This window comes from Manis pentadactyla, chromosome 12 (assembly GCF_030020395.1).
Source record: "Manis pentadactyla isolate mManPen7 chromosome 12, mManPen7.hap1, whole genome shotgun sequence".
Classification (NCBI taxonomy): Eukaryota; Metazoa; Chordata; class Mammalia; order Pholidota; family Manidae; genus Manis; species Manis pentadactyla.
In genome coordinates, this window is record NC_080030.1 from 57,159,926 (window position 1) to 57,187,661 (window position 27,736).

At 34.1% G+C, this 27,736-nt stretch overlaps 1 protein-coding gene across 13 annotated transcripts in view; it reads right to left on the minus strand.

The window, feature by feature from the left end:
- The window catches only part of EYA4 (EYA transcriptional coactivator and phosphatase 4), a 288,859-nt gene that overhangs the window by 56,725 nt on the left and 204,398 nt on the right, over positions 1-27,736 (minus strand). For 6 of the 13 annotated variants that reach the window (XM_036903751.2, XM_036903748.2, XM_036903750.2 and 3 more), the window contains 3 exons: positions 14,342-14,466; positions 12,855-12,923; positions 4,630-4,722 (listed from right to left, as the gene is read on the minus strand). In XM_036903751.2, the coding sequence (XP_036759646.1) occupies positions 4,630-4,722; positions 12,855-12,923; positions 14,342-14,466 (287 nt within the window). The remainder of the gene's footprint in view (positions 1-4,629; positions 4,723-12,854; positions 12,924-14,341; positions 14,467-27,736) is intronic. The other 7 variants (XM_036903756.2, XM_036903759.2, XM_036903758.2 and 4 more) reach the window with 4 other exon arrangements.

The window sequence follows — 27,736 nt, forward strand, 5'->3', positions numbered from 1 at the left end:
ATGAATAAATATCTTTCATTATAGGTAGTTCAGCATTCATGATATAAAATTTTTTAAATACATAAATGTTATGTTTTAAATTCCAAGTATGATGGCAATATAATACTCTTCATATTTATTCTAATATAAATACAAAAAAATTTAAGAGAAATGTGAAGTCTCAAACTTCATTTGCATTTTCAAATTGTTAAATGCTAATGTTTTCTATTTTCTTTCATTTTAACAGTCAGATGAGTAGTTAAAATGCAGAGTTCACAATAGTCTAGTAATAATTGGGATACACATAGAAAGCATGGGGGGAATGCAATATTTCACAAAGAAACAACTGCAAAAATATAGAGTGATCAAATTTAGAAATATATTGTGAACTCTCAGAGATAGCACTTTTTGAGAACTTAAAGGTGAAAGTCAGGTCCTATTAACATTTCATCTGAACATGTAGCCCCAAACTGGAACACATCCAAAAGTTTGGAAGTTTCTCTTTCTTTTAGCCATCTGCCTTGATGAAGACAGATGTATTGCAAATACATGGACTCTGAAGTGTTGAGGCAGTCCCTTCAGAGCCAATCCATATCGGGCCAGCACACAGAGTGTCTTTATTAGGCCATCTGCTGTTCATTCACTTTTCAAAAAGATTAAAGTAGTATACAACGCAGCACTGGAATTAGTTTAGTCTAATCAATCATAGTTATACTTCAAAGTACTATGTCCTTCCTAAGTTGTTCATAATAATTCTGCAGCTAAACTTTTAGAATTGTAAAAGTGATAAATAGGTTAAGGTTGCTAAACTATTATATGAAATGTGATATATGTCTATATCCAAATGGTATTAAGTAACCTTGTGATCTACTGCTTCATAAACACGTAGAAATTAATGTATTTAAAATGCCATTTGGCCTGTAAGCTCTGAGTATGGAAAATATAATTTTCATAGCAGTAGTGTAAAAGTATGTTTTCAAGAATATTATGAGTCAATTTTGAAAAAAAAATCAATGAATATGACTAGAAGTGTTATGTTTAAAATATTTTCAGGGTTAAAAATTTAAGTAAATTTGCTATATATATTGGAAAATAAAAAACCAAAGTACATTAACTTTCAACTTATTTACTGAAAACTTAATCTTTAAAACTTTCAAATCAACTCAATGAGAACAGGCTTTTTCTACCACACCACAGGCCCTAAATGTATATTACTGATACCAATAATGTTATTTCACAGGAGATTCAGTCTGATAAATGAATTCACAATAGTGAATACAGCAGAAATATAGTTAAATGAGGTTTTCTTCCATGTTTTTTTGGTCTCTTTATTTATAAAACTTCATTTTGGCATACTCAAGACTTGACAATACTAATCAGTTCTTCTGAAGATTGTAAAATACAAGGCTTTTCCAAAGACACATCAAATAATGAAAAGAAACATTTTCTACAGCAAGTTTTAATAAATAAGCCAAATAAAAAAATCATTTGTTTTAAAAAGCTCATACATATGAACAGAACTTTGAACATATAGAATGCTTCTTCTCTCTAATGAATACATCTAGACATCATTAAAATAATGTACCCATGATAGCAGAAAGGCTCAACCTTTAAAATAAAGGTCTATATGCTCATTTTCTAAACAAAATAGGAAAACTTTGGCTCAGAAAACTAAGATATTCACATAAAACTTGGAGAGTTTTTGCTTCTTTTTTTTTATTTTGGTATCATTAATATATAATCATATGAACAATATTGTGGTTACTTGATTCCCCCCATTATCAAGTCCCCACCACATACCCCATGACAGTCACTGTCTATCAGCATAGTAAGATGCCATAGAGTCACTACTTGTCTTCTCTGTGCTATACTGCCTTTCCCGTGACCCCCACTACATTATGTGTGCTAATCGTAATGACCCTGTTTCCCCTTATCCCTCCCTTCTCCCCCATCTCCCCAGTCCCTTTCCCTTTGGTAATTGTTAGTCCATTCTTGGGTTCTGTGAGTCTGCTGCTGTTTTGTTCCTTCAGTTTTTTCCTTGTTCTTAAATTCCACAGATGAGTGAAATCATTTATTCACCCCTATGTTTATCGCAGCACTATTTACAATAGCCAAGAACTGGAAGCAACCTAAGTGTCCATCAGTAGATGAATGGATAAAGAAGAGGTGGTACATATACACAATGGAATATTATTCAGCCCTTAGAAGAAAACAAATCCTACCATTTGCAAAAACATGGAGTTTTGGTTTCTTAACTAAAATTTATACATCTTATTCTAACTCATAAATCTGCAGAGAGCTGAAAACAACAGAATTTGACTAAAGGGAGTTGAGATTTTGCTGATCAAAATAAAAACTATTCCTATGCAGGGCTGCCTAATCTCCAGTATGATTTCTGTGATACCATGTACAAATTTGGGAGACCTTCTTTATTTCCCCATCATCATTTAATCAAGAGACACTGTGCAAAGCACTCAACTCAGTAAAAGTCCATCATTTCTGCATACAGAAGTAAGTAAAGCTGCTTGTTTTCAAAATGTCCTGACCGATAATTAAAACCAATTTTTAAAAGCTATTACCAGATTCTCAGAGGGTTGGTGTCAAGCAATTTTAAGGATTTATTTTTACTACTGTGACACTTTTGATCAGTGACTCTCAATGGGGAGTGAGATTGGGAAGTAGGGAGGAATTTTGCCAGTCCAGGGACATTTAAAATGTCTGGAGACACTTTTGTGTATCATAGCTTGGGAGTGTTACTGTCTTGGGATAGATGATAGGGGTGCTAAAAATCTTAACAGGGCAGACAACAGCCCTCACAGTAAAAATAAGTAAAATTTTTAAGAGTGCTGTTGTTAAGAATCCCTGACCTAGAACACTGTCATCCAAAGAACTTGGTCTGTGGTGTTGGAGATGTTCTCTACCTGAGCTGTGCAATATGGTAGCCACTAAAAAAATCACATGCAGCCTGAAATGTGAGTAGCATGACCAGACACAAAATTTTAATTTTTACTACATTTTAATTGATTTAGACTTAAACAGCCACAAATGGCTTGTAACTACAGGGATAGCACAGCACTAGATCATTCTTAAAAGAAAGCTGGGTAACTATTTGTAAAGACAATATGGGAAAATTTCATACAGGATGACCACTTACACATCTTCTCTGCCTTTATATTTTCCAGTGGGTTATTCACAGAAACCCTCCTGGATTGATCAGGACACTGTTCTAGCCTCATATATATCAGTGACCACCAGTGAGGTCTTGACTGTATGAACTTAGCCACCTTTACCTTCCCCATGACTCTGTATTCTTGCCCATAAAATGGATTTGAGGTCTTGGAAATTCCTTCGGGAGCTAACATTCTATAATTTTGCCATTAGCTTTCAATTAACTTCTGGTATGCAGCTTTCAATTAACTTTAAGTATGTCAGCAACTGCTTAATAATTCCACTCCTTTCCAAAAATCTGTGGACATGCATTTACTATGCAGAAAGTTTATAAGAGTGAATATCATCATGGAAGTGAATAATAAAGAATGCTAGAGTAAGTCAGTAGCTATTTATCTCCTCAGAGGCAAGTGAATTGTTAGAAAGGATATGAATTAGCACATATGAGACTCTGTGCAAGTGTATGAATTATTATTTCTTTCTGTTTGGAGTTAATATTTATGTGCATACATGGCAACTGCTTGCAATCAGTGAGAACTAAAGAAAAGGGATCATCTGTAGTTATAAAGATCAAATATATGCTATAATGACATTATACTCAAGGATATAACTCAATTCTTTTTACGTGACGCATACCCACATAAAATCCTTGTACCTGAGGACATGGACAAATATAAAATTTATTAAAGTAGTATAACAGAACCAAGATTTAATTACAACAAATACTTTTCTAGGTTTAAGTTCATCTTTCTGCTGTACAAATTCCTTGTCAGGTCAAAAAAAATTATTTCACCAGATAACAAAATAAAATACTGTAACCAAACAAAATACTGTAACTTAAAAGTCAACTTAATGCATGTCCTTTGTGCCCACCTGGGAGTTATCAGGTATTTATATCTAAAAAGGATTGATGTTTAAAGACACGCTATTGTTCTCTTTGAAGCGTTTGAGTGAAAGTAGTGCTCTCAGAGACTAGAATCTAATGCAACCAGCATGTGTTCCCCGGCAGCCCATTAACCTTTAATACTTGTCACTCAGCTGCTTACACAGGAGGATTTTTTTAAACCCAGAGAGGAAACAAGGTTATTTAGAAGGAATCAAATGGACAGTTTTACATCTCGAATGTTAGAGAGAAGGCAGTTTTATGTCATTTAAATGGGCAAGTTGAGGGAACAAAGTCAACTATTACAACCTAATTATTAAATTAAACACTATATAAAATAATTACGAAAGAAGCTAGCTCTGCTTATTTCTAATAGTGAAGTCAGGGGATTGATTTGCCTTTGAGTGTAAATCCAGCAAAACGACTCCAAATAGTTTCTGAAAAGACACAGTTTTATGACAACTCTGAAAAAAAAGTGAAATTATTGCTAAATTTACAAAGCTCCAGATCTTACAGCATCGGTGTTTATGCTCTTTATCTGCCAGGAGGATTATGTGACCCCAGTGTGTACATAACAACACTCAAGCTTAAGGCTTTACCTGACCCAGTAAAAGTGTCAAGCGCTCCATCTCCAGTCGTGGCTGTGGTTTCACTGCTGTTCAAAGGCTCTGTTTTGACTGCAAGAAGAGACACTATGTAGAAGAATAAGTACATGTGAGTTTTATTTCTAAATTTATATCAAAGACACTGACTATTGGTTTTTCTAGCTACCATGGGCATGCAAGAAAAAACTGAGAAGTTGATGAGGAGAGTTTTGTTAATTTAGCTACATGGACATGCATTTTATAGAGGATTTAATTTAAAAATCCTCTGGCTAAGCTAGTTCTCTTGGATCTGGCTTTTGCAAGCAGCCAACCTTATAAAATGAAACAGCAGTACACGTATTTGCATTTTTAACTCACCTAAGCACACTCTGATATTACAGTCAAAAGACAGAAAAAAAGGAATCATCAGTCTTCAGCACACTGAATTCAAATCATGACAAAAAGATACACTAGCTTATATTTTATTCTTTCCAAGAAGATGTTAAAAGAAAAAAAGTTTACATATGAGTACAATGGAGGTATAAACAAATAGAGGAACCATGTATGTGTGAAAAAGGCACTCAATAAATTTCTGCTCTAAAAATGACTAAAGAGCCATATGGTGTTGGGTTTCTATTTTAATGCTATATAACAATTTTAAATGCATTATAGAGAAAGAGATGATTTCTACAGCAGTAAGTACATCTTTTGAAAACTCTGTAATATGTCATTTCTACTTTGGGGTGGTATGGTTTGACAAAGTCCTCACTTGGCAATGAGATAGTAGGGCACACATTATTGTCATTGTTAGATGCAACGAGTGGTGGGGTTCAGGGAGAAGAGAAAAAGCCTCTACCCATTTTGTCACACCATATTTTCCCTTTCTGGGCAAATCTCTGCTACACACATAACGCAGCAAGGGAATAAACTAAATTATTTTCTACTTAACACCTCTTAGGTTTCCTGCTCATAAATGGAATGCTACAGTTAAATAACTTTGAAGCAAGCAGAAAAGTATAAAGAAGACAGCTGAAGACTAGCCAAACACGGGGTAAGAGTATATACCTATGAACCAAGAAAGTCAGTATGTTACTGTGTTAGAAAAGCAATGAATAAATGGAGAAGCATGCAGTAATGATTATGCTTTCTTTCCACATGAGCCAAATTGACCAGACCCTCTTTTAGTGAACCCTGGGTTAATTCAGTATCCATGACTTAATAACGTCATGAAGATCTGCCGGGAGATTCAGGGAACTGTAAGATTGGAAAGAGGAAGTAAAGAAGCTTGGATTACTTATCCTAGCAAAAAGGGAAATTTAAGATTGGCCTATTTCATTAGCAACAATAATCTGAGCAGTGTCTAATTATTTGTACAATGATAAATGATGAATTGGTAGTTACTACTGTACAGTAGTAATTTGCATAGGAGTTCACATTAGTTATTCCTGACCGATAATTATAGTTAGCACAAAGTATTATTTACTACTACAAAATTATTTAGTGAGAGCTTACTAAGTGCTAGCCTATTTACATTTAGCTAATCCTTAAAACAACAATGATTAATAGGAACCACTCTGTCCATTTTTCACATGAGGAAACTGAAGTTGGGGTGTGCTGAGCACTTGTGTAAGTTCTGTGGCAGAGGACAGAGCTAAGAGCTGAGCTCAGGTCTTCAGCGCTAACATTCATGATCTTTCCACCATTAAAGGGCTGCCTTCAGGTATTTAATGCCCTGTGTTCATGACAGTGACTGCTCACTAAGCCTCAGAGTGATGACGATGGAGTTATCTTCTAGACAGAGCAATCAGGAACACTTTGCTAAACATGAAAACTTCAAAACATGGCAATAGGCTACTAAAGTATCTTTTCTATTTTCCTCTCCAAAATATTTTAGAAGACAACAAGAGTAACAAGTTTGAAAGCAGATAATAACAGAACATACTTAAAGGACACTTGATATAGGCCAGGAGCTGCTGCTGTGCTTTACAGATACCCACTCATTTACTCCTCACAGCTGTCATGCGAGGGAGGTAAAATTATTATCTTCATTTTTCAAAAGAGGAAACTGAGGCAACAGAGGTTAAATAATTTACCTATAGTCAGACAGCTAGTAAGAGCTAGAATTTGAGACGGGGAGATGTAGGTTCAGAATCCAAACTGTGAGCCATAATGCCTTGCAGGCTGCACAGACTAATCAGGAGCTCTCTATTAAGATGATGAAGGGTGCGATGTAGAAGGGTGTAAGGGCTGCTCTGTGATGTAGTGTTCACATCTGACTTCTGACAAAAAGGCACAGTCCAAAGTCTTCAGCAAAACTAACACAAGAGACAGTTTCTCAGTGATCCCAAATTCTAACAGTGGCTAAATTCCTGTTTACATGTGTCTAAACCAAAAATAATACCTATAGATTTATTAATACTAATGGTAATTTATATTTCACTTGTGAATTGGGGGAAGGGGAACAGAATGTGAGCTGTGTCTAAAAAATATTAATCTAGAAGCCAGACATGAAGACTAGTCTTGTTACTTTGGATCTCAACTTTGAGACTTGATTTCAAAAACTAAGTATTGGTGTGGATTATAATACCAATTTGAAAATTTCAGGTGGTCAAAAGGAGAAGGAAGAAAAGGCAGAGAGAGAGAGAGAGTCTGTGCTTGTATTCATTTTACTGGAAACACCTCTCATTAAAATTTTAAAACTCTGCATTTAGTCAAAGACACACAAAGAAGGCTAATTTTACTGAGGAAAGGCATCCTAGAAAATATATGAAGAGCAGCATAAATATCAACATGTGTTCAGTGTACTAAAAGGCATGGATTTTAAAGTAATAATTCAATAAATGGATGCCAAAATTTGGGGAAAAACCACATTACTGCAAATTTATTTTTCATATGCAGGTAAGGGTTGAACAAAAGGGAAAAGAAATTAATGCTGTTACAGAAAATGAGATGGGGAGATGTAGGTTCATATTCATATTAGGTGAGCATCAATGAAGAGATCTTGATCTCCGAGTGAGACAGAGTAATTTGGTTTGATCTTATAAAATAATAATAATAATAATAATAATAGGTAATCAATTTTTTTAGGGGCAGAAATGTTAGAAGGGGAAATGGAATGGATATTCCTTAGTATGATTAGTTGGTTTATCAGAAAGATGTTAAGTACAAGAGTACCTTAGTATTTATAAAACAGCTAGGTAGTAAAAAGTAAACATAATAATTATAAAGTTTGAAAAATGGAAGTCATTTCCACTAAAGGTCTAAATATATTAGAAATCGATTCCATTGTTTCTTCTTCTGCTTTACGTTTCTGAACTTTAAAGTAGACATAACATTTGCTTTTCTAGTGGCAGGAAACTATTTTAATTAAATATGTGCAAGGCATTATTGGAAATATGTTCAACAAAACAAATCTAGTTTTGTGTTTCTTACTACTTTCTAAAACTTGTTGAAGTCCTCATTCCAAATGATTATCAATTACCAAGTGCTGTGTTCAAGTGTATTTATTCTTACTGTATTTTATTTTTCTTAAATTAACACAGAGTTTAAACAGGGCTTTTAACTTATTTTCTGGATGTCCAAAATCATTACATGCTATAAAATGGAAAGGATAACCTTCTATAGGATAAAAATGTAGTTTTCAAAAAAATTCAAACTTACAACTGTTTTGATTTCTAAAGCAACAATTGTAGTTTAATGTTTTAGGTTAACAACTGTTGTGGTTTTATTCTTCAATATGCTCAAAATAATTTAGTGTTTGTTTCTGTAAGAGTGGGATGAAAAAACTATACAGTTGACCTTTGAAAAATGCAGGGATTAGGACTGCTGACCTCCCAGCACAGTAAAAAATCTGTGTGTGACTTTTGAGTCCTTAAAATCTTTACTAATAACCAACTATTGGCCTGAAGCCTTACTGATAATAAAAACAGTTGATTGATACATAGTTTTATGTTATGTGTATTATATATTGTATTTTTACAATAAAGTAAGCTAGAAGAAATGTTAAGAAAATCAAAAGAAAAAATACATTTATAATACTTGCTGTACTTACTGAAAAAAAGCTGTGTATAAATGGATCTCCATAGTTCAAACTCATGTTGTTCAAGGGTCAACTGTACAGCACTTCGTACAGAACCATTACTTCAAAAAATACTTGTATTCTCAGGCCCCTGCCCCCTACTAGTTAACTATTTGCAATTTGGATGTTTTCCATAGAGCCAAATAGTTTTTTAAAAAGTCAAAGTAATTGCAATACATTGATTTTAATAGATTGATATAATTGGATTTTATCTTTTAACCTTTAAAAATAATTGCTATCTATGGACTAAATCAAGATTATAAGTGATTATTGGCAGGTGTCAGCTATGGCTACAAAGTCCCTGATTTCCTCCCTTTACATCCCAAATCTTCAGCCACACCCCCATATACATACGTTTAAAGCAAATTTAATTTTTTGTCCCCTCAGATTACCTTTGCAACTCAAGTGCAACATTAATGCATATTGATTATTTTTGGAGAAGATAATTTATTTTTTTAAAATTTTCAACCCAAGTTTTATTATCAAGTCTTGCTGCAGTATCAGGCTTAATCCTTGAAAGAGAAGGTAATCCAGGTAATTTACATTTTACATTTCATCTTCTGAAATCTGTGTTTAAATCAGTGTTCACTTAAAAGACTATATATATATATGTAATTTCAAATACACTTCTTTCTGAATCACAAAATCACATGTAGGGACTTTTGACAGCTTAATTACTACAAAGAATTTCAGGAGAAGTTAGACCAGGAAGGATACAATTTATAACATTGCAGGGGAGCAAGAAACATCACCTACCAGTTTTAATCATTGGTACAGCCTATGATTTATGTTTGTCTAAATGAATGTATTCACACAAACACCTATGAACACCAAGTGTCTTTCATTTCTAAACATCCAGAAAGTATTTAATTGTGTAAGATAATTTGATGAAGCACTTTATGACTTTCATTCCTAAAAGAGAATCTAAAAATAGTAGAGCCACAATAAATAAATAGGTGGCTGTACTAAACAAACACATAACATTCAGAAACAAATCCATCACATGTGAGTCAATCATCTGTTCAAAATTCTGTAAGATTTTTTTCTATGATATATAGGTCATAAATAAAGAAAACACCACAAACCTTATCAGAATGTCTGATTTTGACCCGCCCAAACCTTTTCTTTGAAGTATTTTATTAATCTGTACATAGAATCAGATATTCCCTCTCTCTGCTATGTACCACCTTGAACACATTATGCACTCAGTATATTCTTGTCTGTTTTCCTCTGCTAGACATTTGGCCCCTTGGTGGCCAGTATTGCGTTCTGTATGGCCACACTGGGTTCCTAGCACAGAGCCTGGCATGTAATAGGAACTTGATACATTTTAATTGAGAAAGTGAAAATTCACTTCTATCCTAAGCATTCTGAATAGAATTTCTGCATATAAAGTATAGCTAATCATGAATCTTGATTCCATTAAGCAAATTAGAATCTTACCTATAACTGCAAGTAACTTTTCATATGACTGGCTTGCACTGACATGCATGAATTTACATGATTTATATGCATGACTATGCAGATACATGAATCATACATATACTTCATATGTAGCATATATACCTATTACCAGGGGTTAGCAAACTACATGCCATATGCCAAATCTGCCAAATGGAATGTTTTTGTATAGTCCATGAGCTAATGGCTTTTATATTTTCAAAAAGTTGAAAATATCAAAAAGAGAATAATATTTTGTGACATGTGAAAATGTTATGAAATTCAAATTTCAGTATTTATAGATCAAGTTTTATTTGAATAAAGCCATGCTCATTCATTTACATATTGTCTATGGCTGCTTTTGTGCAACAATGGCATAGCTGAAGAGTTACAACTAAGATTGTATGGCCTGCAATGCCTAAAATACACATTTACTATCTGTTTACAGAAAAATTTGTTGACTATTGATCTACATGTTAAATTATGACTGCATTTATTCTATTTTTATTGATAATTCTACATTTTAACAAAAATTTGCAAGGAAAATCTAGGTTCCAATATAAATCTGCAGATGTAATTACATAATTAGGCTTAAGGTGTTGAAATATTTTTAATTACTTTAAGGAAAAACAAAAACAACATCAACATAGTATAGCACAATACTAAGGTGATACTAACAACTTACTCAGGTTAGTAAAACTACATAATAAAAACTAGCTCTTTGAAAATCTCAAAGTTAACAGAAAGATCTTAAAAAGCCACTAAATTAACCTTTCCTTTTGTCTTTTGTTTTATTATAATAATTTTATGGAGTCATCCAATCACAACAATAAAACCCTGGACTAAAAGTAGTTTACTCTAAATGGGAAAGATTATGCACCAAATGCCTAGTTTATTATTAACACCCACATAAAAAAGTCATTAAAATTTATTAAAAATTTCATATCAGTATGCTACCAAGACTCTATCATAATAAAGTATATCTAGCATTTTGTTAATAAAAACTTTCCTCTTTTTTTACACATTCTAAATGCAAAAAAATTTATCTGACCAAACACTGGAAAGTCTTTTAATGCATGTTTTCATTTTCCTTAAAAATTGATGTCTAATTTTCATTGAATTATTAAGTAAAGAAAAGAAAATATACTGGCTTTTATTGTCAAGTAATTTGTATACATTATCTAATTTAAGACAAAGTCTTGCCAGGGAAGTATTATTTTCCTTTATAAAAAGGAATGGAAGCTCAGAGAGGTTAAGCAACTTGTCCAAGGTGACACAGCTTTTAAGTGTCATGTTAAGATTCAGATCCATCATCCTTTTGACACACAAGTACTTGTTTTTCCCATATGGCCACACAAATCTTAATATTAAGACTAAAAACCAGGAAAATTTGATGCTTAACAGTTAGAAAATGTTTTTGGTTGAGATTAGATGTAAATTATTAAATATTGGGTTTATACATTCACTATTACAAAGTTACCTCTGTTACATGAATATTTTAGCATAGAACAACAGCCAGTGAGCTAAGAATTTTTTTACATCTTAAATGCTTTTTTAAAAAATCAAAATTAGAATATTTTGTGACAGGATAATTATATGAAATTTAAATTTCAGGGTCCATAAATAAAGTTTTATTGGAATCCAAAGACTCTCATTTTTGTATTGCCTATGGCTGCTTTTGAGCTATGACAGCTGAGTAGATGAGACAGACTGTACAGCCTACAATGCCTAAAATATTTATAATCTGGCTCCTTATAGAAAGAGGCCCCTGAGTTGGATTTAAGAGGAACTAAATTTTGGCAACATATTTTTAAGTACAAAAAGTGTATTTTAAGTGTAGCATTGAAAAAACATTGAAACTACAACTATAAAAATATAAGTAATGGGTGTAATGGAGTGTCTTTAATTCAATACTGACATATTCTAATTTAATCTCAGATACAGCAAGGTCCAGCCAAACTGTGTCTATTCTATCTGCTTATTTGCAGTGCATATTTCCAATAAGTAGGGAGGTCTCTATAATCTTAAAATTGGGTGGTTACACTGTAGTGTTATGGTTTTTTAAAATATTTTATTATTTTGATAACATTAACCTTTGATTTAGGAAAAATATGTTCATATACATATACATAAAATATGAATTTAGCAAATATCTTATAGTTCAAAAATTTTAAGAGACAATTTATAATTTTAAATGTATAGCTTTCATCACTGACAATTTTTTAAGTGATTGAATTTTAAATGTGAATATCACATTAGGCACTTTGACTGGAATATTCATCAAATCCAAAAGAGCAAATACCTTTTTGCCATGTTAAGAATTCAGTTTAAATTATGACAGTCTACAGGTTATGGACATGATTAAGGTTGTATGTATGTGCTATCTGCTTCCAGTGCCCTAATATGACTGTTGTGCTGAAATAACAGTTAATAAATTGGTATGTAGTTAGGAAAACAATAGATGTAGCCATTTGTGCAAAATTAGAAAATTCTAAAAAAAAATGCTACTGATCTAAGGCATCTAAGATTAGAATGCTAGTTGATAATAAAAACCTGGCCAAGTGTTACCAATAAAAAGCTAAAAGGCGCGTTTAATTCTCTTTTTTCTTGTAAGTACTGAACACAGAAAAGGGAGTGCAAACATAGCAATAGCAACAGAAAGCCAACCAGAAGGGCCAGTCCACACACCCAAACACATGCAGTGTACCATCATCTCTCATACTTGTGGCTGAAGAGGGAGTGTTGCAACTCAGCAACCAGTCTGCAGTGTTTAAAACAGTCATGTTTTCCCCTGAGAATAGGAACAGTACAGGGGGGTCATTGTCTGGAATGCCTGCTCAGTGTACGTGAATAGTCTTCAATGCTTGCCCTGGTTCCTGACCTTTTCGCCAAAATTACAACTATACTGTATCACTTTTACATTTTAGTTTATCAGGTCTATTTTAGGTCAGTTAAACATATATGCATGATGATTAGTGAACTTAAAGATCTGATTCCAGAGTGCATGGTTTTTTAAAAAAATCCTATTACCTGTATCCAAGGTAAGGTTTAAATATAAACATTTTTACTCTAGAAGTCATCACTAAACAATCTTATGAATTTGCAGTCCTATAATTAATTAGCTGATGTTATAGATGCATATTTAGAGACAAACATAAACAAGGAAAATGTTAATCTACAAAGGGTTTGGTGTAAAACATTATTAAATACAGGTAAGTTGCAATGCACACAACTTTACAAAGAAAAATTTTAGATTGTAGTTATTCTGAAAAGGTGGGAAAAGGTATATCAATTTCATAAAAACACTGAAATTGAAAAGAAAATATGATGTGGCAAATGCTGATATCTAGAATTATGAATAGTTTAAATTAAAACAAATTTTGTGTAACATTTTACTTACTGACTAAAACAACTTGATCTACAAAATTGAAAATGACTGAAGAGTTTAAAGTTCACCTGATACATAATATATGGGTTATATGTAGTCTCTATATACACATATTTTGATACAAACATCAGATCATATTTTATGACAGGTTGAATTCATTTTATAAAAGTGGTAGGAACAGAATATTTAAATAACTTATTGTTGCCATATGCAATTATGGGTTGATCTAATGAAAAAGTATCTAGAAAAAAATTCAATTCCTATTTTAAATACATGTTAGGCATTATTCTCTTTGAAAAGAAAATGCAGCAGATATATTTTTCTATTCCCCAAATCATTTTTTAAGAAAAAACTGTGTTTAAGAAAAATCTGGGGGGAACCCTCCTTTTATAATTCAAAATAAAACCCAAAAGTGTTTTTTCTTCTTTCTTTCTTTCTTCCTCCCTTTCTGCCTTCCTTCCTCCCTTCTTTCCTTTCTCACTCTCTTCCTTGTAAGATCAGTGTGCAAATCTTTTGGCCGTATTTTATACATTTATTTTGTAATATTTGCAAGGGCAAATACAAAAAGTAAGCTTTACTAAAAAGCCTTCAAAATGTCACTCAAGGCTGTTCTTTCTGAAGGCTTCCAGTTCTAGAGGAGGAACAAAAGTTTCAAGAAAATCAAGAGGACAATAAATAACCCATTGGCCCGATATTCCTTGGATATAATGCTGATTATGCTATTGCTAATGAGACATTTATTTATTAGCATATCCCTAACATGTGAAATCACAGCAAACACTGAGATGTGATTCTGGATATCTTTGGAGTGGTACACTTACCTCCTGTCCCATTTGTGGTGACTGACGTGCTGCTAAGGTTAGCTTTCTCCAGTTTAGAGCTGCCAGGAGTATCACCCCCTCCAACAAGAGGATGAGGACTCGCTAGGTCCTGCATTTCCATAGACCTGGTAGAGCAGGAAGTAGCAGAGCAAAAGTTGAAATCTCAGCAATGATTTCTTAATAAATTACATACAGTTTTCTACTGAGCACCCATGTGATCTCACAATAATAAGAACTGAAAAGACTTCATTAGGCAGGTGAACATGCCGGTCTATGAAAAATAAATACATAAATAAAATTTCCATGGTAGTTAAGCCTCATAATTTGTTCCCTGTAATCACACAACTATTTTATACAATGAGGTACAGAAAAAAAAGCTGATTCTCTCATCTTGGCTCTTCATGCTGCTGCCCTTCCTCTTATATTGATCACCTCTGTGATAACAAGTAGACATTTTGAAAAATTTTAACTCATAACTGGACATCCCTCATCATTAGTGAGGAAGAAACCAGTAGCCAGAAATAAAGTATAAAATTAACGTTAAGGCAGATAAATTCAGCTGACCTTGTTGACCCAGGGGACTAAAAATTGAGCCTAATCCCAAGGTATGGAGTTGTCACACCTTTAATAACCATTCAGGAAAAAAGACTGACTTAATGTCTATTTCAGGAAATGTGTTGGAATTGAAAGGCTGATTCTCTTTTGAAAAGGAACTTAGAGTAAAAGAATTGCATAATGGTAACAAAAAAGACACATGCTTCCATGAAAGGAGAGAAATACGTAAGTTAAATAAAAATTGAGAAAATGTATCACCAATGACCTAACCTATAAAACATACTAAAAGAAAATCTTCAGATAAAACCTCAGATCTATAGGAAGGAACAAGGAGTGACAGAAATGTAAATATGTAGGTAAATACAAAAGGTTGTCTTTTAGTTTTCTCTTAATTCATAAAGGACAGTCCACTGACGCAATAAAACAGCACCATGGTATTGTGCAATTCATAATATGGCATAGAAGTTAAATATATGATGACAACACCAGAAGGAATGAAATCACATTCTTTTAAAGTTCTTTCATTTGGCATTAGTTGTTTTAATAAACTTGGATACAAAGTTTAGGATACACCAAATAAGACCTACCATTAAATATTAATAAGAAAAATAAAAACAGGTATAACAAAAAGTCAACAGAATAATAAAAATGAAACATTAAAAAATTTAATTAAACCCAAAGAAACCAGGAAAAGAAAGAACATATGGGAGATATAAAAAACACACAGAAAGATAGCACAGTCAAACCTAACTATATCAGTGATTACTCTAAATATCAATAGATTAAACATTCCAATGAAAAGTCAAAGATTGTAAGAGTGGATTAAACAACCAAGATCCTACTAGTGCAGGGGCTACAAGAGAAACACTTTACTTAGAAGCACACTGTAATATTATAGTGTACCCCAAAAGCCCCGGCTCCAGGACTGAACAATTCATTCCTATAGGGGCTGGATGTGTTATCAACTGCCAGCTCTTGAATGCCTTTCTAGGACTTGCCCACAAAACTAAAAACAGTCACTTTGCCCAAGAACACCCTTTTTGGGGGTAGCCCTCACCTACTGACTGGTCAGTGAAAGTACATAAAGACTATTCCACCTCACCCTGAGAGTCCCCCCAGCCTACAGCCCCCAGAAGAACTGCAATCTGTAGTAACTGTACTGAAGATTAATGTTTCTCTGTCCAATCATGCTTCCTTCATCCTCCCAAAATGGTGTTATTATTAACAGGTCTAATAAACTCCTAATAAACTAATAAACTCCTGGCACACAAGTCTCCATCTCGAACCTGTTTCCTGGGAACCTAAACAGTGGTCAGATTCAAACAGGCTCAGGGTAAAAGGTGGAAAATGATAACATGCAAATAATAAACAGAAGACAAATGTTTGGGCTATAATAATATCACACAAAATAGGCCTAAAGATGAAAAGTGTCAGCAGGTATAAAGGGGGAAATAAGAAAATGTAAAAAAAATGATAAATTCTTCAGGAAGACATAATAACTTTAAATGTGCATGTACTTACTAGTGAAGCTTCAAAATACATGAAGCAAAAATAGAATTAAAGACAGAAACTGATAAACCCATGATTGCAGGTGGAGCTTTTATAACTTGCTTTTGATAGTAACCAATAGAAAAAGTAGACACAAAAAAATAAATTTAAAAAATATACAGCAGATTTGAGCATTATCACAAATGCTCCACAGTTGATATTTATAGTATAGTAATACCCAATAATTATAGAAAACATGTAAGTATCATTAGATTTTAAATTGAATCTAACAGAGTATGGTATCTAACCACAATGAATTAAATGAGAAAGCAATGATAAGAAGATACATAAAATAATCACATCAATATTTGAAAATTAAATACCACACTTAAAAATAATCTGAGTCAAAGAAGAAATCACAAGTGAAAGTAGAAAATATTTAGGATAAAATAATAATGAAAATACAACAAATTACTCCCAGGTACAGTTAACTGATCTTTGACAAAGAAGTAAAACAATATAATGGAGCAAAGACAGTCTCTCCAAGAAATGCTGCTTGAACAACTGGACATCAACAACAACAACAACAACAACAAAATCTATATGAAGAACTTAGACTCCTCACAAAAATTAATTCAAAATGGATCACAGACCTAAAGGTAAAAAACACAAAACCTTAACACTACTAGATGTTAGCATAGGAGGAATCCTAGGTGGCCTTAGGTTTTTAGACAAAAATACTGAAGATATAATCCATGAAAGAAATAACTGATAAGATGGACTTCATTAAAATTAAAAACTTCTTTTCAAAAGACAATGTCAAGAGAATGAGAAGACAAATTACATACTGGAAGAAAGTATTTGCAAAAGACACATCTGATAAAAGATTGCTATCCAAAATATAAAAGAACTCTTAAAATTTAACAAGATAAAAATGGGTTAAAGACTTAAACAGGCACCTCACGAAAGAAGATATATAGATGGCAAACAAACTTACAAAAAGATGCCCCGTCACTTGTCATCAAGGAAATAAAAATTAAAACCACACTGAGATACCAATTCACTATCTATTAAGATGGCCAAAATCTGGAACACTGATGACATCAAATACTGGCAAGGACATGAGCAACAGGAACCTTAGTACATTGCTGGTGAGAATGCAAAGTAGTAGAGCCATTTTGAAAGACGGTTTGGCAGTTTCTTACAAAATTAAACATACTCTTACCATATGATGCAGCAATTGCATTGCTTCATTTTTATCCAAAGTAGTTGAAAACATATGTTCACAAAAAAACCTGCACACAAATGTTTATAGTAGCTTTATTCATAATTGCTAAAGCTTGGAAGCAACCAAGTTGTCCTTCAGCAGATGATTGGATAATTAATTTCTGGTACATATAGATAATGGACTATTATTCAGTACTGAAAACAAATGAGCTATTCAGCCATGAAAAGACATGGAGTAATCTCAATGCATATCACTAAGTGAAAGAAGCCAATCTGAATAAGCTACATGCTGTATGATTCCAAGTATGACATTTTGTAAAAGGCAAAACTAAGGAGACAACAAAATGATCAGTGATTGCCAAAGCTGGTGATGAAGGAGGGATGAACAGGCAGAGCATGGAAAAATTTTAGGACAGGAAAATACATTATATATTATAATGAAGGATATATGTCACTGTACACTTGTCTAAAACCATAGAATGTACAATATTACAAATTAACCCTAAAGTAAAATTACGGACTTTGGGATGTTATGATGAGTCAATGTAGGTTCATTCTTGGTAACAAATGCACCACTGTGGTGAGTAATGCTGATAATGGGGGAGGCTATACATGTGTTGGAGCAGGGAGTTTACGGGAAATCTCTGTACTTTCCTTTCAACTTTGTTGTGAATCTTAAACTGATCTAAAAAAATTAACTCTTTAAAACAAAAACAAAAAGGTATCAAATCAAGATTTGTGGTATGCAAATAAGCAGTGGTTAGTGAAAAATTTGTATCTTTAAATGGCTGCATTAGGAAAGGAGACGGGTTTAAAATCTGTGACTTTAAAAGCTAGTGAACCTAAAGCAAATTAAACTAAAAGTAAGTACAAGATGGACTGTGTGCTGAGGCTCCCTTCATGGAACATGTTGCCTAACAATGTTAATAAAATGCCTCTTTGTTAAAAAAAATAATAATAATACAGAGCAGAAATCACTGAAATAGAAACCTCTGAATAGAGACAATTTACAAATCCAGAAGACTATCATTAGATATACTAAAGATATTAAAAAGGATGATAAGGGCATATTATGAGCAACATTTGGTCAAAGAATTTACTAACTTAGATAAAATTAGCAAATTTCTTGAAAGACAACTTTATAAAAATTGGCCCAATAAAAAATAAAAGATCCAAATAGTCTTATATCAATTAAAGAAATTGAATTCATAATTAAATATTTCCAAAAAACTAAACAGCTTCTGGGCTATGTGGTTTCCTTAATTAATTCTAACAAACATTTAAGGAAAAATAATAACAATCTTTTATAAATTCCTACACAAAAAAATAGGAGGGAACAAAAAAATAGGAGGGAACATTATATGAGAAATGAATTACCCTCATCCACAACCTGACCAACAATTTCAAGAAAAGAAAATTACAGCTCTATATTTATCATAAACATAGATAAAAAAATTAATAAAATATTATCAAGTGAAATCCAATAATTAAATGGATAATATATCATGACCAAGTGTGCTTTATCTCAAGAATGCAAGGTTTATTTAATATTTGAATATCAATCAATGTAATTCAATTTATTGATAGGATATTATTTCAATGAGTATAAAAAAGCATTTGACAATATTCAACATCCAGTCATGATACAAACTGTTAGCAAACTAGAAAAGAAATATTTTCACCCATCTGATAAAGACCATTCTTGAAAAACCTATAGTTCACATCACATTTAATGATAAAATACTGGATTATTTCTTCCTAAGATTAGACCAAGGCAAGGATCTCTGTTTTTCCCACTTTAGAACAATGTTGTACTGGAAATCTTAGCCAATATAAGAAAACAAAAATAAATAAAGTAAAAGGGATAAAATTCACAAAGAAAGAAAAAATCATGTTAATTCATGGATGATTTTTTGTGTAAAAAAATCTGAGAAATCCATCACACACACAAAAATACTCACTAGAACTAATGGGTATATTTACCAAAGTTACAGGTAAAAGGGCCTTACCAGTACTAAATAAAAACATGAACCAAAAATATCTGAAACTTCAGTTCAAGGTCTCTCCAGTTCAAATATTGAAATACCAAAACAATGGTTGTTCAGGAGGTTGGAAGGGGCTATTCATAGTCCCACTCCAGTTCAACTTAACTCTAAAAGTGATCTCAATGCTCAGATCCTCACTTTAACTACCAGCCAGAGCAAGGACTTAGATTCATTGGAAAACAAAACAAAACAAAACAAATGTATCATGCCTCAGTCTCTACTGAGTTTTTGTACATAATATTCACAACAAGAAGCAGGAAAATATGACCCCTAGTGGAAAGAAAACTCAGTAAACAGAAAGAGACCTGGACATGACCTGGGTTTTGGAATTAGCAGAAAAGGATTTAAAACCTGTTTATGAATATAGGAAATAATTTTTAGGAAAAGGTACAAACATACACAAGGTATATAATACAAATATGCCACATACCTAGCTTAAACTTAGCTATGTTTTTTATATATATATGTATGTATATATTGCATATGGAAAAGGAATGGAGACTTAAAAAGGACCAGATGAAAATTCCAGAACAAAAATTACAATATATTAAATAAATATCTTCTTTGGATGAACATAACAGCAGATTAGACACTGAAAAAGAAAGAATCGGTAAATCTGAAGCTGGACTAATAGAAATTACCCAAACTGAGGCAGAGAGACCAAAAAAAGGGAAGGAGGATTGGATCAAGTATAAGTAACCTGAGGAAAATTAACAGAAAGCAATAAAGAAATGAGACAGAATAATATTGGAATAAGTCATGGCTAGTATTTTTCCAAATTTGATAAAACACTAACCCAAAGATTCTTGAAACATAATAAATAATAAATGAAAAAAAGAGAAACATACCTAGGCCCATTATAGTCAAATTCTGAAACTAAGATAAAGAAAAGATTTAAAGCAACCAGATAAGAAAAAGAAAGATAAAGGGGAATAGCAGCACAAAAAGTAGTATTTGTAGCACAATCCTAGTAATAGGCTTAGTTACAGTAAACAATGAATATTCATGATTTAATTATTTCCCTATTAGACCCATCCAACATAAAGCCTTATAATTTAATTGATCAAATTAATGATTTCTTATTACATGCAAAGCATTGTCACAGGTGTTACGATTGCTGAGTAAAGAAAACATGGCCCTACCCTCTAGTAGGAGTTTATGATTCAAATGAGAAGGCAGATCTGTGCAAAGAAAATTAAAGTACATTCAGTGTCCTTTGAGTGGAACAGACAGAAGTCAGTGTGAACTTAGAGCGGGGAAATTTTTCTTAGAAATTGTTAGCTGGGTTTTGATGATTTCAAAGAAGGGGTTTTAGGGAAAGCATCTAGTCAGTGGTATTGCTGAAGTTGCAAGGCTGCATAGGGGCTGATAGCCAAGTTAGACCACATGCAAGATGAGGAAGCAAGGAAAATTAGTCAGGAATGAAAGGAAGGAGCACAAACCACAGAGAGGACAAGAATACGTTGCTCCTGCAAAACAAAACAAAAATAGCCACGGTATTTTACATTCCAGTTTCCAGGAAACTGAAAAGCAATTATCTGGATCCTTACAATATGTCTCTTGTGCTTGAATTCATTTTAGTGGGTTGTTACTTCTTACAATTAAAAGAGCCTTTAGAGAACAGACTGCATTATTGCTATATACTAGACAGCAAGAATATTCCTGTACTTACTTTTATATGTTTTGTAATTTATTTAATTCTAAAACTTCAGATTCTTTTAAAGTCTAGTTTATAGAAAATACATAAGATATATAATTTACCTTAGTTTATAGGAGAAACTGATTAGCAGTTATTGAGTACATATGGTATGACACGTTTCACTGATTTAATCTTTATATCAATACATTGATATGCATTTTATTTTCCATATTTTGCAGAAGAAGAAATTGAGGCTGAAAGAGAATATATAACATGCCCAAGACCACATAGGTAGAAAGTAGCAGTGCCAGAATTTAAACTCATGTCTATCTGATTCCAGAGCCAAGGTTTTTTTCTGTCACACATGTATGTTTCCCATTTTTTAAAGTGACTTTAATTTTTTCATACTCTTAAACCAAAATCAGGAATGTATAACTCTGCAATAAAACATTGTGAATGCCTTTCAAAAATTGCTAAACTCAATACAAGCACGTACTTTGCCAAATCTATACTAGTTGTTACCACATTTAAAAGTTACCTAAGATGTCTACCCTTTTTAGTGGTCCTTATGTCATAAGGCCATGTGAATACTAGGATCAATCTGAACAATACAAAATGAATTTAAACAAAAACTCATTAAAAAAAGAGAATTGCAGGCTACATGCAACTGTTTCTTGGTTCTTTTCAGCAATTCATCTGTAATGCAGATGGAACTTATTTCTAATAGATTGACATATTCTAGTCAAACCCATGGAAGAGGAAGCATTATTTGTGCATTTTAGAGTCTACTCTAACTCAGAAACCATGATGCTTTCCACACACATCCTGGTAATGAGTCACAGCCTCTTTATTTAGAGGCTGAGATTCCATTAGTTCCTCATGACGCAAGAAGTGCAAAAGCATATTAGATTTTCAAAGTCATCCACTCTCATCCCACCTTTTCCCCTTTGCGTGAGGTGGACAATACGTATGCATCGCTCTATGTCCTGAGCTCTCCGAATCTATCTAACTGGCCAATTTTCATTTTGACCATTGAAATGCACTTAAGGGCAAGAGTTCAGTTATTTGTTTTGCTCATAACTTCCTTTGTATGTAATAAAAGCCTTAAATATCCTTAGTTGAAAAGTAGGGGTAACAACCTCAGCTTCTACTCAAATAACTGGAGTGTAAACTCCCTTAGGCCAGGGATTATTTCTTATTTTGTTCATTGTTTTGATTCTCTACACTTAGAATTGTGCAGGGTACTTAGTGAGTGCTAATGAATGAGAAATAAAACAGGAATAGGGAAAATGTACTTGAAGTGATTTGAGTTACTTGGAGTCAAATGCAGTCTAGTTCAGCAAACACAGCTTGAGCATCTACTCTGTTCTAGGGACAGTTCTAGGAGTACATAAACTATCTTCAGTGAGCTTGCAGGATAGTGGGAGAGTAAGATGGTAGGTGGGGGGGATACAGGGATTAGTTTTCTGATGTGAATGTGTGTGAAGTTTTCATAACTGTAAGTACAGTGTTAGATCTTCCACATGGGTGAGGAGTGTGTGTGTGTGTGTGTGTGTGCATGAGCATGTGCACGCACGCACTCCCACATGTCTGGGGGATGGTGGGAGGAAGATGCTTTGCATGGGCACAGAAAGCCTTTGTGGAAGAAACAAATATAAGAAAGGGATTGGTCAACTCAGACTAGATGAAAGTCATGGGCATGTCCCTACTGAGTACCAGTTCCCACTCGCTGGAAAATGCAGGTCAGGTAACAATGCCGGGTCCTCTTACACCAGCACATTTCAGATTAGGGTCCAAGAAACTCTTGTCAGCTGCAAACCTGAGACCGTTTCTCTGGCAGTAAGGTTGGGAGGTGTGGGTCCTCCTGCAGCACAGTGTCTATGTCACTGATCTGGTGGACAGACAGTCCCAGAAGGAGGCCCTCATTAGCCCATTTCACCAGACATGGCCAGAAGTGGGTTCCACTGAAGAGGAAAGGAAATGTGGGAGGAAAATCCTTAGCAACAAGGATCAGGGAAGTGGGTCATGCACAACGGGAGCTGTTCTTGCAATTTGCCAGTGACCTCATGCCTGTCCCTCAGGCCAGCATGAATGCTTGCAGTGCAAGTGACCTGTCTGCCAGAGTGACCTCAAGCCCTGGAGTAATTGCAAATAAAGCCATGGACACAGTGTTCTCTGGACACTTTTACAGTCCTTTCTTTCCAGGGCTTACAGCTAAAGACTTTACAATTTGGGGCCTTTCTTCAGGCTCTAACAAATTTTTCAGATAAAACTCGGGTCTCCTTACCCAAGAAATGTGAGTACATCTTTCTAAAAAAACAAAAGCATATCTCTAAATTCAGGTTTTGAAAGTCTTTCTTAGTTTGAAAACAAAGAAAAAAAATCCAATAAATTCCCCAAGCGTTATTTGAATGGTATAGGACTCAAGTTTATGTTCAATCAGTTACAAACCATGGTAAGGAAACAGGAAATTATTTTCCTCTAGCAAGTAGTACAGTAAATCCATAAGGCCACACTCAAAAGTTGATATAATGCCACCAATTATACCAGAAAATATATTGACACTTTTTCTAAGAAAAAAACTCTACCAATAAAGATCAAACATTGTACTGGATGAATGAATGAGGATTTTTTAATGCTAGAATGTTGAATTTATTAAAAAAAAAGAGTGAAGCACTAGCATAATGTAAAAAATAAAGATGGTTTTTTCCTACAACTGCCCTTCAAGCATCACAGAGGACTTTCCTGAGTCAAAGCCATTCCAGGTACAAAATATGACAGAGACATTACAACTCTGATTCTGAACCTATTACTGTAGCTTCAAGAGTACATTAGCTTTGCTATCAGACACTTTATAGTAGTAATACATGCTAAAACTCAACCAACCAAATCCCTAAGTCTTTGTCTCATGTGATGTTTTAGAGTCCTTTTCTCTCAGCCACTACACATGCAGCTGGTATTTGGAACCCAAGTGAACAGCATTTCCGGTGTTCCTCCCAAATGCCATCTTGTTGGATAGAGTGCATTGTTTTAGCTAGTCTGGTAGAGTCTGATTCTGCTGTTCAGCATGCTCTTTCCTCATGCCACGCTACCCATAAGCTTTCTTAGCATGCCCTCAATGCCAAATCGTAATAAACATGTTGAGTAGGCCAGTGTCAAGGACAGGTCTCAAAGAGGGCGCTAGAGGTATATCTCTTGATTTGTATCAACTCCTCAGGAGTACTGAACTAACAGTAGTATTACCCTTCAGTCTCTATTTTTTGTTTTCTTCATAAATACATCAAGAGCCTTTGACATACACCTTGTGAATTTCATATACTAAGTATAATGCACACCTTGGTTCTGCTTTTCTGATATTGTTCTCACAAAAAACTGTGTGGCCAGTCTGGTATGCCTTTTGCTCACAGAACTTTTACACTGGGTTCTTGTGACCACAGTCCTCTTTCTAATTATTTAAGAATGCAATTTTAGAATCAATTCAAAAGAAGTTTACTGATTTATAATTTATCATGTCATGTAAAGAAACAATGAAAAAATGATTTAAGCAAACCTGATGGTAAAATACACATAACCATGTAAGGCGTGTGTTTTATTAGAAAGCAATATGGACTGGAAATCAGGAATATGAATATAAGTCTATGATCTACTACTGAGAAAAAGTTAATGAGTGTGTGTGTAGATAGTTTTCCAAATATCTCTTGGGTTTACAGGGCTCTCTAAATAACACTGCGAGTCTTCCACAGACAGGCATTCTGTACTCTCTTCCTTTCTATGCCAAGACATTCTGTATCTTTATGAGGTTACTCAACCCATTCACTTTGAGCCCAAGGAAGTTAGCACCTGCCATGAGGGATCAGAATGTGAAATACGATGAGGGCGCCCTGTGATAAGTGCCTGACCTTAGCAAACAAAAATAAAACCTCTGAGAAAAAGATGTAGAAAATGCAGCAATATACAACCCAGAGTATTGTGGGGCTCTTCATGGAAGCAATTCAAGTCCCACTGCACAGGAAGCAGTGGTTGAGGCTGGGTGTGATTCATAGAACAGCAATGCCAGGAGACGTCAGGGAACTCCCCATTTCCCCATCCTTGTGACACTATAACATGATAACATGATAGTCTCCATTAAAAAAAAAAGTCAACCAGCCGTCTTAGTGATAGGAACCTGGGGTCCATTTCTCATCTGACATAATACTTTACGGAGCAGGTCCAAACACAATGCAGGGCCCTTGAAATCAGTAGGAGCTCAGCACTCTGATCTGTGCCAAAGAGCAAGATGAGAAATGGGGCTGGTATAAATATTCATTGGGAAGTTACGGCCAACCTCCTTGGGCTGTGTGTTTAGTGCAACTCAAAACTGCTCCACCTGGTCCCTTCTGGCTCCCTCGTGTCTACCAGGGGCTGGCAGCTGGAAGGCAGGCTAAGCCTTAGCGATCTTTTAATTTGCTGTAGCACTGGAGAGGCAGGCAGGAGAGATGACAATGCATATGCCGGGATTCAGTTACAGGGCTGTCTTTTTCCCAGGTGGGAGACAACACTGACTACAGAGCATTCTATGCTTCATCTGTTCTGGTCCCTTAAGATATGATTAGTGGTTTGCAAATGCTCAGGGTATGGAATAATGTTCTATGTCAGCCCTCACAATGAAAATACTGGCAAATATTTATCAAGCAAATTGAGTATTTTGTTAGGCTCATGTGCAATCTTTACTTTTCTCTCACCTTCCAGAGTAAAATCATTCTATAACTTTTGCCTGAAGAAAATATGAATGACTGACCCTAAGTTCTGAAATAAGTTTCTGTTGAGCTTAGAAAATGTAGGATGAGGAAAGATTTGTGATCACTGTCCCCTGAATCTCACTGCCAAAAAGGTTTTTAAATATTGCATAAACTTAGATGTGTTCCAACCATTAACATTTAAGGGGAACATACAATGTTTTGAATTTAAAGCACTTGCACCATTACTAAAAACTTGACAAACATACTTAGAATGTAATTTTTTCTTTACAATAAAATGCCATAATGTCATTAATTTTTAGGATACTAATCTCAATAATCTGTTGTAATTTGTTGGTGCTGAAGGCAGAAGACTGTGCTTCACATTCCACCTGTTACTCAGCAAGGTTCACCAAATACAAAAGTAAGGTTGGGTGCAAAATGGTTAACTAGTGTCTACTGGATTGTTTCCCCATGAACAGTTACTGTGCTAATAATTACACACTGATGTTGTCTATCTATTTGAGTAGCTCCATCAGCACTATTACTGGGATATACTTTCTAAGTGGGTAGATTACTTTTACTATTTAAAAGACAAAAATTATATAAAAGGAAAAAAGTTGCACTAGTTTTTAACTTTATCTCAGTTCTACACTTGCCCTAGAACAGCCTATTCTCTCTATTGCAGTTAGAGTGAGCTTTGCAATAACTAACTCAAACCAAGACAGTCTCCTGCTCAAAACCCTGCACTTTTTTCCCATACCTCTCAGAATAATCCCCAAATTCCTCTTCTGGCCTCTAAGGCCTACTTCCTTACATGATACACTAAAGCCCCATTTTTCTAAATCTTGGATCCCACATAATTCACTTCATTTATGGAGCTCCTCCAAACCCTTACATTCTCTCTCTCCAACTCAGACCTGCTGATCTTCAAACATGCCCAACTGGTTCCCAGAACAGGGCCTCTGTACCTGATGTTCCCTTTCCCTAGAACACTGCCCCCCAAGCCATCCTTGTTCAGTTTCTCTGCTCAAACATCCCCTATTCAGAAAGTCTTTCCCTGCCCTCCTTATAAAATAAAAACACTACCCCCAATAATTGCTTACTATCTATCCCATTACCCTGGTTTATTCTCCTTCAGGGCAATTACTTCCCCTGACATAGTATATATTATTTGTTAGTTGTCTCTCCCTCTAGAATATACACTCTATGAGAGCAGGGAATTTTTGTTCATTGCTATATCTGTAGTGCCTAGAACTGTGTCTGGCTGTTGAATTTGGCAATAAATTTTCCAGTAATTTCAATTGACCAACCTAGTTAGTTCTAGTTACCTAGGGTTTATGGCACTGCTCAATATTACTAGTTCTCTGTGGTATAGTTTACTTTTTTAGAATCAATTCTCTGATAATTAAAAAATACAGTTCAAGTATAAAGAATTTCACAGTTTGATTGACAGAGAACCTAAATTTTTTCATCTTTAAGTTAGAAGAACAGAATAATTTAATAATTATTTAACAAGTCCTTAGTATGCATCAGACACTGTGCTTTCTAAAGTTTTAGTAAAAACACAGTTTTACCTGAAGTTAAACAACCTTTGCAAAATTCAAATCTCAGCTTAAGAGAAGTGTCTTAGTATATTCAGGCTGCTATAACAAAATTCTACAGCCTGGGTAGTTTATAAACAAATGAAATTTATTGCTCACAGTTCTGGAGGCTGGAAGTCCGA